This window comes from Apis dorsata, unplaced genomic scaffold (genome assembly GCF_000469605.1).
Source record: "Apis dorsata unplaced genomic scaffold, Apis dorsata 1.3 scaffold_220, whole genome shotgun sequence".
In the NCBI taxonomy this organism is placed as follows: domain Eukaryota; kingdom Metazoa; phylum Arthropoda; class Insecta; order Hymenoptera; family Apidae; genus Apis; species Apis dorsata.
This window is the reverse complement of record NW_006263502.1, coordinates 964525-976470: the sequence shown is the minus strand read 5'-3', so window position 1 is coordinate 976470 and position 11946 is coordinate 964525. Positions and strand designations below refer to the sequence as shown.

At 34.2% G+C, this 11946-nt stretch overlaps 1 protein-coding gene across 5 annotated transcripts in view; it reads right to left on the bottom strand.

Moving 5' to 3' along the window:
- The window catches only part of LOC102676282 (protein slit), a 483130-nt gene that overhangs the window by 16431 nt on the left and 454753 nt on the right, over positions 1 to 11946 (bottom strand). For all 5 annotated transcript variants that reach the window (XM_006615266.1, XM_031510283.1, XM_031510284.1 and 2 more), the window contains 8 exons: positions 2970 to 3041; positions 2536 to 2607; positions 2243 to 2456; positions 1724 to 1887; positions 1009 to 1080; positions 808 to 879; positions 655 to 726; positions 98 to 241 (listed from right to left, as the gene is read on the bottom strand). In XM_006615266.1, coding sequence (XP_006615329.1) covers positions 98 to 241; positions 655 to 726; positions 808 to 879; positions 1009 to 1080; positions 1724 to 1887; positions 2243 to 2456; positions 2536 to 2607; positions 2970 to 3041 — 882 coding nt within the window. The remainder of the gene's footprint in view (positions 1 to 97; positions 242 to 654; positions 727 to 807; positions 880 to 1008; positions 1081 to 1723; positions 1888 to 2242; positions 2457 to 2535; positions 2608 to 2969; positions 3042 to 11946) is intronic.

Here is an 11946-nt window from a genome sequence, read left to right as displayed (position 1 = left end):
CTCTCTCTCTCTCTCTCTCTTTCTCTCTTTCCGTGCATTCGAGCGTTAAAGCCGCGGTAATTTGTATAAATTAACGGTCCAATGGTGGGATACAAACAGCGTTTCAATGCTTCGTAGATTGGCGAAAGTTCCATTGGCCAGGGATCTGATGTTGTTATCGTAGAGGGACAACAGAGTGAGGCTGGTCAGATCTCGGAACAGATCGGTTCGTATGCAGGATATCTCGTTCGCGTTCAGCAGCCTGAAAAGTTCGTTTTGTGTCGTCAATTTACGCCCCACTCCCGATCCGCCTGCGCTCAATCCGCGGAATAATTAAACAGTGGGCGAGAGTAGAGTTTATTTTAAAATTGATTCGGGATTAAATCAGGTAGATGGAACGAGCAAACAAAAAAATTCGATCGAATCTGTTTCTCGAATCGAAATTTTTCTTTGCCGAGGGAAAAAGTGGTTTTATTTCTTTGTTGTATTGAATATTGCAAAATGAACTTTCGCGAAGAATTAGAAATAAAAATTCGTCTCCGTTTGATAAAAATTGAGAAAAATTGAGATATTGGACTGATTCGAATTAATAAGAAAGAGGCAGTTTAAAAATTATATGTTTCTGAAAATTATTTATCATTGCCAATAATTAAAAATATTTTAACATAGACTCACAGTAATTGCAAATTGGTCAATCCTTGGAACAATCCGCTAGGCAGTTCGGTGATTTTGTTTCCGTACAATACTCTGCAAGTCGAGTAAAATTTTATTCGTTAAAAAATGCTCAAGACACTTCTTACTTCAAACAATTTTTAATTTAATACGCACAGTGATTCCAATGATTTCAACCCGTGAAACGCATCGGCCGCCACCTTTTTAATTTGATTGTTGCTGAGGTCGCTGTAGATGGCATCCGGGAATAAATGAAAAAAAAAAAAAAAGGAAAAAAATAGAAAAAAATTAAACGTCGTCAGATAAAATCGCGTACATGAAGAAACATAAATTGGATTAATCGCTAACGTCACTCACATTCTACGCAGTTTTCTGTACGGGGAGAAAGCCTTGGGCGGAATTTCCGTGATACGATTCTGCTCCAAACGTCTGCGAATGATTGACAACATAGAGGATAAGTTAACAAACTTTCAACGATTACTCGACTTCTTTTTGTGCGTAGAAATTGCCACGGGAGGAAGGGAAGAACTTGTATCAAATTAATTGGTTTTTATTAACAACAGCGCGACGATCATCATCATAGTGGAAACGTTCAACGTATACACGATTTTTCAATTATAATGCAATTAACCGTCTTGCAACACCGTGGATGTTTTATTTATTCTATTTATTCTGTTACATTTACCGAAATTAATTTAACAGAGAGTGTATAGAATAAACGTAATCATATTTCATTCATCGAACAATCTATTTTCTTTTTTCTTTCTTTTTTTTCATTAAAAAAATTTTAACCAATTCCGACCCTGAAATTTGAATTTCATTCCTTTGAAATTTCATTCAAAAAGAATTAAATTAACATTGTAGAAAAGAAATCGAATGATTAAAGTTTCGTCGTAAATCGTTAATCCAAAATTCGACAAGATTTCAAATATTATTCATCTCAAATTTGAATTTCATTATTATTATTATATTTTATACTAATTTAATTATATCGTTATCAAGTTTCATAAATGCAAATGAGAGATATTTGGCAAATTCTACGCGGTGGTTTGTGACAAAGTAAATTACGAACAATTCGGTCGTGTCCTCCGGGAGATGAGTGGGTACTTTCGTCAAAGAATTCTCCCTGCAGTCGACGATACCATCAGCGCATCTGCAAGGATGCGGGCATTGCGGTTCTGCGCTGCACTCTGATCCTGTACGCTCAACCGGCCCAGAACATTTGAACTCGTGCTCCTGTTTCGCAAACGAGAACATTCTCCATCGAATGGAATTATTTGTAAAAATTACTCGTAAAAATAAATAATTTGGAATCGAGCACGATGAATATTTAATCGCGTTATCGTTTGGATATATTTTATTCTGCTATTAAAAGATATATTAGCAAAAAGAATTTTGAAAATTATTTTGTGCTCTATATTGAAAAATTATGCATTGGGGGATTGAAACTTTGAAAATAATAATTTATAAAATAATTTAATCAAATTCTGTGGTGAATAGAATGGCAGATGAATAAAAGAATAAAATATTGATCGTTCCTTTTGTACATTAGATTAAATATGTTCGATAAAATAAAATTATTCAATCGAACCTGTACATCGGCGATATTTCGATCCTTCAAATGAATTGGAGAGGCACATTTTGTGTGTTGGCCAAGTCTCGGATAACTTTTTAAATGCCGAGAGAGCCAGGCTAAGTGGCAATCGCAGGATAATGGGTTGTCCACCAGTTTCAACGTCCGCAAATGCGAAAAGCCATTCAACATTTCCTTCCCTAATGTTGTTAATTTATTATTGTTCAACATTCTGCAACAATGATATATCAAAGTATTATTCCTGTTTAATTGTCGATTGTCGATAATTACGATCATAATTATCCACTTACAGTATTTCCAAATCCTTTAATTCTCGTATTGATGCTTCATCGACGCAGGTTAACACATTGTTGTCGAGTAATCTGAATAACAATGTTATTTATATTTGTATATACGATATAATAATTAAATTAAAATAGAAAATACTCAAAATATTTCTAATTTTTTATAATCCATTGTATAAATATTTTATTTCAATATTATCGTTATTTTAATTGCAAATATGGTGTAAGAGAGTAAAAGTGTTCAGCACGTGAAATTCTGAATCTACTAGCACTGTTGATCATTTCTTTGAAATGTCTGAGTAATGTGACTGATACTACTTCACAGAGCATGCATCTTCATTGTTTCGATTAGATAGAGTTCTTATTTATTTACAGAATATCCATTACAATATTTCAATGATATATTATTTATCTAAAAAATTAGTTCAGATTCCACTTACAAATATTTTAAAGATGAAATTCCTCTGAGTGTCTTTGGTCCAATCGTGGCGATTTGATTGTGGCTAAGGTCTCTGAAACAAAAGTAATATGTTTTATTGTAAAAAGTGTTATCATTGAATAAACGATTGCCAAATTTATTTCTTTTAAAAAACAAAATATTTTTACTATGGCGTTCATTAGAAGAAAAGATTGCTAAATTAAATTAAATTATACCAATCAAATAAATTATAATTTAATCAAGATCATTATATTTTACATTCACAATAATTTATTCTCAATAAATATCATAAAATTTCTACTGAAAATTAATTCACGATAATATTCTCCATTAATTCCTTCAATTTCTCGAGAATAATCGAATAGAAGCGTTCATGTCGATTAAGTTAAAGGGTAACGTTCGAGAAGACGTTCACGATCGATCGCAAGAAGTAAGAAAGTTGAACTAGTAATAGTTCAGTTCGTTGACCTTTTCATAACTTTTATGTCTTCGAGCGAAAGTTGTCTTATGTTTCCAATGGCGAGCAACAACACCGGTGTTGTGTGTGTTCCAGTTTGCGGCCTGTGTCGGTCTCAAGTTCGTTTTGCGCATAATCTATTATTTAAAAACTTCGAGTCGAGTGTCAACTATTACGACCCTTCTGGATCTCCCTTCTCCGTGGAAAATTCTTTGCAGACAGTTCGTAACTCACGTGTGACCGCGCGCACGTGCACGAGTCACGTGGGTGGTTATAGGCTTCTTTAAGGTTTCACGGGGTCGTTACACGAGTAACGAGTGATCATTTCCACGGTCTCACGTGACACGTCCGTTTCCACGAAATGGAAATGTCTTTCAAACAGTGTCAAGATGTCGTTCGTAGAAAATATGAACGTTACTATATTAAATTAATAATTAATATCAATAGGTTTGAGAAAGAGAATCGAGACTAGCATTGGACAGAAATGAATTAAGATTGACAGTACGTGATTTATTTGCGCATAATGATATAATATTTTAATCATAATATTGTAATTGTGTATCATTATAAAAATTGTAATGAATTTTCTTTATATTTAACACGCGTTTGCGTTAAACAGATAATCTTTTAATTTAAATATACGTCTATATAATCTATATCGATAAGAATTTAAACGTATAAAAATATTTCTTTGACTTTATAATTAATTTACAATTCAAGATTTGATAAAAAAAATTCGACAAATATCATTTAGAAAACCAATTACGCATTTAATCGAAACATTGGAATTAATCATCCATAATCTCTATAATTTAATTATCTACTCTATAATCTTAGAAAAAAAAATATCAATCCAAGGCAAAAAAAAAAAAAGAAAGTCGACGACAACAATTTGCATCCAAGAAAATTGTTATTGAGAATCGCTAATATCAAAGTAACGCAATAATAAATATCTTCGAACATACACGTTAATATAATCGAGGGTATTAAATTTAATTATACAATTATCAACGCTATCATTAACGTGTATTTTAATATCGATACGCGAAGCTGTACGACATTCCTGATATTCACCGCGGGACAGGTCCCGTGAAATTAACCGGAAACTGTTTTCTTAACAGAAAATGCGCTTCATCATATTTATCGTCATAATTTCCTCGGTGCGCGGCCACCATGAATAATGCATGGCAACGCAACGTTTTTCGAGTGGAACTCGCGCTTAACGGTAGAGTCAATCACGATAATGGATCCCTGGCTAAACCGGAGGTTCATTTAAATAGATTGCGTTACGTCTCGCGTTGCAAGATCCTTCTGTTCGAGCCTTTTCTCCTCCGATGCACGAGTTCAACCAGACGTTCGCGATGATAGGTTAGAGGTCTTGCCGTTTCGTTCAACGTTGACCATCCATTGGCTTCGTAACCTGTAATTATGTCCGCTAGAGGGATCATGGTCGGGGAGAAAGAGAGAGAGCAAGACGAATCGTCGTGGACGAGACGAAGACGTTCGAAAGAAAAATAAGGAATGGGATATTTGTATTTTTCCCCGTGATAAATCGCAATATTTCTCACGCAAGTTGAAGATAATCGATTTTTAAAATAAATTTTCACCATTGATTTATTACTTTTTGTTTAATTTCGAAAAGAATTTTTTAAATGTGATGCTAGATTTGATTTTCTTGTGTAAAACTTAATTTTACTATACTATATTTCGTATTAATCATTATCCCTATTGCTAAAAGTCTTTTATATAATTTTACTTTGTGTATTAAGTAAAGATCTTTGATGACTACGTGACAATTGATTTTCAAATTTCTTTCTTATTTTTATCTATAAATTTTAACTATTTCATTTAGTCAAAAAACTTTTTCCTAACAAAAAAAAAAGCAACAACATTGAATTATACTTTATATAAAGTAAATAAGAAATGAAAATAAAGATTTTATTTTTAATATCTAAAACTAACAAACTCGAATGTTTAACATTTAAAACTTAATGTTAAGAAGTAAGCGGTACAAAAATATCCTAGGGATTAGAAAGAGAAGCGAGAATCGGGGGTAAGAGAAAAAGAAACCGAGATATTCTGGACTCGAAACATACGGCAAGAACTGGCAGATTTAGACTCCCGCCTTACCAGAGCCAATCCTGAAAGCAATTACCGAATTTCGAGCAGACAGACGTGCCGGGAGCAAAAGGAGGAAAGTCTCGGCTTTTAGCGCTGCCAGTTTCATTTGGAATCGGTGTTTCAGCTTGATCATGATAAGTTTCCTAATTTGAACAAGCAATTTGGTAGCGAACACCGCGCTCTTCTATATATGTTCGTTCGGCGCAAACCGATATAATTAAATTTACTTCTCTTCTTATTTTTCTTTTCTTCCTTCCTTGTGGAACAAACTGGCATCCGGCCGCTTCGACGTAACACTTTTTTGCCGCGTTTTTGATTCTCCGTAGAATTTCAATAATTTCAGACACGTGGCCGAGAAACGGACCGAGATTAAACTCCCAGAGCGGCCGAGTCAATCCAGAAAGCAATTACCGAATTTCGACGTGGCCGTTCCTTCGCCGCTACTAACAAAAGGGCCTCGTGGACCTCCCTCGTCTCTCTCAAATCTCTCTCTCTCTCTCTCTCTCTCTCTCTCTGTGTGCACAATTCCGAAATGCTGCCGTTACCGTGCTTTGTGCCACCGCGATAAGAGTCGGATGAAACGAGAACTGATTGGCGGCCGCTCAGGGGATCATAAGGGAATTGTTCGACTTTCGCCCGGGGAAAATAGTATTTCTAGCTTATTTAAAGTTTATTTTCGAAAGTTTATTATATTTCGGTATCCCGGTTATCTTGGAAATTAGCAAGGAATTTATAGGGATATTCATGGGATGTAATTATACATGGTGCTTATATATACATTGAAAATCGAGGAATGATTTATTTTTGAGGGAATTGTTACCGTTATAAATTACTACGGGTGAATTATTCAACGTTCACGAGAGAATTTTGCGGAAAATAATCAAGAGATTTAGATGTATTCATAGTTAATGATAAATTACGGTGTATTTGCATGTAGGTAATAACTGGGGGTTAACTATGATAAACGATGTTACGTATCATGCAAAATTTCTGAAAATTATATTCAATTTTCCTTCTAGTTGCCCCAGTTTCATTTCTTACTCGATGCATTATTATTTTTAACGCGTCAGAATTATCGTTTCAATCAATTCCTTTTTTAAAACCAGTAGCCTCTATTTCAACCTAGACGCTTTCAAAGATACGTAATCAGTATAACCATAACTTTCGAATATATACTTGAAAAAAAATCTTTTCAAATTTATCAAAACCAAGAAATTCCCAAGAATTAAATCCCAATGCAATTAAATCCCTTCGTAACAGATCTCCGTTCGTTCGAAATCGAGATAACGTGACATCACGATAGAGGAGCACAAGAACTCTCTCGTCTCTTGACGAAAGTAAACGTAAAGTCCGTAAATTTTCACGGCTAAGAATCGCGAGACGTTTCAAACCGAATCGTTTTCCATTGCTTAAATCACCGCAACACCGCGTTGTCAAAGCTTCGTTGGGGCAACGTTTGTCCCGGTTATTATCGGCTTAAGTGTACAGCGAACAAATGTTATTGCCTCGTAAATACAAGCTCGTACTTACTCTGTACGTGTTGGCCACGAGGGTATATCGCGTTTCAACCGTGCGCAATACCCTTGCACGATGCTAGCGATACTAATCAACCGAGTGTCCGCGCCCCTTTCCATTGTGTCAAACCATTTATTACGGGCCGAGCTTCATCCTCTTACCACCTCGAATAGCTTTCTACGTTTGTACGCGCGCGATGGGTTAATCACACGTTTCGCTCGTTCCCTCGTTTTGCTACACGCCCGTGGTGCTTAGAAGACACAACGGTGAACCGGTGGTGGTATCGGTGCAATCGGGGGAATCTCTCCGTGTAGAGTTAATTAATATTTCTAATTGGCCTTCTAATTGGTAAAGCTTGTAAGGAAACCTCTTGGGACGATGCCGTGCGATTAATCAATTTTTAGATCGGGTTAGAAAAATCGGGGTTAAGATTCTGAGTTGGTAATTTACCGAGATTGCGTTGTGAATTACTATATTAGATTTCGGATTTCATGTTGTTACTCGCGACGAAATTAATTTAAATATTGATTTAAAAATACATTTTCATCTTTGTTTTGACGGTAATTATTCGATGGCGGAAAATATTTTGGAAAGGAACGATATTTGTTTAGTGAATTGTATTAACTTGTATTATTTTTTCCTTTTTTTGAATATTTAAAATATATTATGTTATTTTTATTATAGATGTATTGATCGAATTGTTATTCTATTTTAGTTAAAAAAAGAAAATAAGTTGAAATTTACAATAGTTAAGAAATTATTAATTTAACAATTTTATAAACATACTCCCTCTAATCATCGATTCTCACGTATTTATAATTTCGCGTCGCGAAGAATGTACGTATAAAATGAATTAATTACAATAGTTTCGTGTTGGATGAAATTGCCAGTGTTAATAATGTAACCGGCTATGTGAATGTTGATGAAGATATTAAAATGAATATTAGTTATACGTTTAGTGAACGTTTCATACGTATTATATCAAATGTTCGATGTTATTTGAATTTTAATGAATCATATTTTAGATCAAATTTCAAAGAAAAATCAATATTTCGTGAAATATATCTTGTTATGTTTATTTTCAAGAGAAAAATCAATTCATATTTCTTTAAATAACTCGATAAACTTAAGCTTAATAAGCTTATACGGACAACTAATTTGCGTATCATTATATTGCGTCACTGTATAACGTATCCCCTCTGGTTAAATATTTTTCTTTGAAGCAAACATTTTCACTGTTGCCAGAACGTTTCCCCATTTTACCTACGTTAATTTTCACATTGGAATAATTACTTGAACGTCGTTCTCTTTTTCCAAAGTCCCGTTTCTGGACGAGATTATTTATCATGCCATCAGATTTTCAGATTCATAGATTAATTCTCTTGCGTATTTATATCACAAAGGAGAATAATTAACATTTCAAAATGTTCTATATTTAATATAAATGTAAAACGACATTTTAAAAGTAATAAAAAGCATGACATAACGTGCGTGCAAAAGGGACAATTTCAATAAATAAAATTACATTCTGTAATTTGATTACAACGCCAATACCTTTTTAATTGCAACATATTAAAACCGTGGAAAATTTGATTACCGTTGTATCAAAAATTTAAAATTTTTATAAACAAAACATTTTTAACCATATGACAATTATTCAATTTATCGAAAATATGGAAATAATATCACACTGTAAAAAGAGGATACAATAAATGAACCAATCCTTTTTTTTCCCAATTACAATATAATAAATCATACTAGCATTTCGCAACGCGAAAATTAAACGTACACCGGATTCCCTTTCCCCAAATGAAACGATCCAATTCGTTCAATTCGTCCAACGTTTCGCGCAAATGATAACCTTAATAAACCACAGCATGAACAACATCCTAAAACGTCGTATATCCCCCAAGCAACATCCCTCCCAATCAACGTATTAACCTTCTCCGGTTTCCTTGCGGGGGCATCGACTTATCCACGATGCGGATGAAGGATTATCAAGCGTCCGGATGCCCGTGAGAATCTCTCCGTACCGCTCGCAACATAATACGTTCTTTTGTAAGCTGCCTGATCCCGGCCTTATCATCAGAGGCTGTAGGTTACCCTCGTGTCCGAGGGCACGAGTGGAAGGCCTCGTGTAACTTTCTGACTTCTCGTCTGCCCACTTCGCGCTATGATAGATGGCCCATTCTTCACCCTTCCCCCTCCCTTCATCCTTTGTTTCTCTTGTTTTCTTCCCCCTCCCTCCTCTCGTTCCTCCGCCAGGAGGAGAAAAAAGAGGAAGAAAAGAAGAAGAAGAAGAAGAATTTTACCGAGTGAGACGATTTTTACGATTTATCGACGAGATCGACACGGTAGCCGTAACTTCATCGACACGGAAGCCATGTCCACGTTTCGATCGTGATAATTCGGTTCGATGACTTCTTCTTCTTCTTTTTTTTTTTTTTTCTTTTTTTCCTTCGTTTTCTTCTTAGACCAGGTGCTGGACTTGAGAGAGACGAGGTGATTAAGATTCAGGCTCGGGAAGTATGCAGGGGGGAGGGAGGGAGGGGAAAGTGGACCTTCGTGTTAATCTTTGGATCGCATTCCTTTAACCCGGTGCTCGATCTTCTTAGCTAGCCAGCGGCTGACTGCTCCTTTGATCGGGAATCGTGTTTGTGATGCATGAATCTTTGGAACGAGTTGTGGATGTTGATTTTAGATAAGAATACGGGATACGGGATTAGTAAATTATTTTGATCAATTTTGTCGTGTTTTTAATGGCACCTTTACTTTGGTAGTTTTTTGTGTATTATTTAAGTGTTAATGCATTTATTGTTTCGTTTCGACGAGGGTAATATGAACGTTTCGAATATATTCTCTTCGCGTGTCAATTTCTGCGAAGAGAAATCACGATTGTTGAAACATCCTGTACTTTCAAGAGATCGTATCATCTTCTCATGAATATGTTTTAAATGATACAAATATATGTGTATTAATGAAGATACTGATTGAATGAATGAAATGAATATGTATCGGTACGAGACATAGAAAAAGAATTAAAAGCACAGGCTTAATGGCATTGCATTAACATTAAAATATTCGCAGACCGGTTTACGAATAAGATTCATTTGATATTTTCGTACATCAATTCTTTATATCGTTTCGAAATGATATAATTTATATCGTGTCTTAGAAATATTCCATATGATTAATTAATACGCTTAATTAACTGAAACGACGAACAAAAAATTCTAATATATATTAATAACAATATCCCATTTTCAACTCGTTATTATTTTTTAATTCTCAAAGCACGGTTTTAAAAGGATTTATGAATTTATACATGATAAAAAAAATGAACACATTATAAAAAAAATGAATTTTAAAAAGTATTCCAAGTATTTTTTAAAAAAAAAAAAATTCCATGAACGAAACATAACCGGTATTAACTACTTCTGGAGGAAAAATCTGTTCCATTTTCCGCGTACAATAGAGACACCATTCGTAACATCGTTTCTGCGAATGTAAAAAAGAATTCGAGAAGTCGTTTCCCCCAAAAATGGGACGCTGCCAGTGCTCGATGGATGTAACTTCCGTTCGCTTTTTCCTCTTCCATCCCCTTTCCACCCCTCTTGCTATTCTTGTTTTTTAAAGTAGAGGAAGCGGAAACGGAACGATCGTCCTTAAAAAAAAAATTAAAACAAAGGGAGGGGAAAAAATAAATTTAAATCCAGAACGGAAAAGTCATGCGTGTTCGATATGGGGGTTGTTGAGAGGGAGAGGAAACTTGCGTGGAGGGTTTCGCAAACCGAATACTTCCGCCTGTATATGTATATATATATATATATATAGGGTGTTCAATAATAACTGGTGCAAATAGGTAGAGGAGGAAAAAAATGGAGTCAACATTTTTTTGTTTAAAATTTTGTTTTTTAAACTGAGTTTGAAAATTGAAATTTTCAGTTATAAGAAAATTAATTGAATCTTCAAATGAATATGAATGAATTAAAATAAAATTTTGTTATTTAATCCTCGCTTTTTTACCGTTTTTTTATTATAATATTACATACTAATTAAATATTTCGTATCATTTACTTTTATACGAATATTAAAATTTAATACTATATATCAGAAAATAAGAAAAATATGTGTTTTGTATTTCTATAGTTAAAAAGTAACGAGTACATTGAATGAATCTTCAATTTTAATTTTAAATTGCATATTTATTTCTATATTTTGTCGATCAACTATTGTATCCAATTGAAAATTGAATTCATATATATTTGATAAATTTTTAAACTTATTTTTTCTTGAAAAAGAAGAATTCGATGAAAAAAATATTATTCTCCCGTTTCATTTTTACACGTATAGAATTACCTGCTTGTCTCGCCTCGAACATTTTGTGTATGTGGAAAAATGTGAAATGTAGGCCATCATTTGAAAAGTTTATGCGATAACCTCCGGTGTTGTTCGCGGCAATGACGTGAAATAAATCTCCGTGCACGGATACATTTTCCCATTTCTGCATATCTTTTGATCAAATTTATTAAATAAATTCGTCATCGTGGAACATATCTGTCAACGAATTGTAAAATGCGCGAGTCGTGATACGATTTTGTCGTATTGATATGAAAACTGTGATATCTGACTTTTCGCTGTTCAAGGAACGAAGGCACGATCGAATGGGGAGAAAAATCGGTGGGGAGAAGCTGTTTTTATCCGAGTCTTTTCTTTCTTTTTTTTTTTCTTTTTTTCAAACCAAGTTTATTTGCTCTCTTCTAATTAAAGGATCCATTGTTTGTTCCAGTTTATATATCATTGAGCAATACTTTTATTCTCGAGATTTTATAATTAAAACCCGAGTTTTATCCGGGTGGGTCGTATAGTTCAAATGGAAAATTTT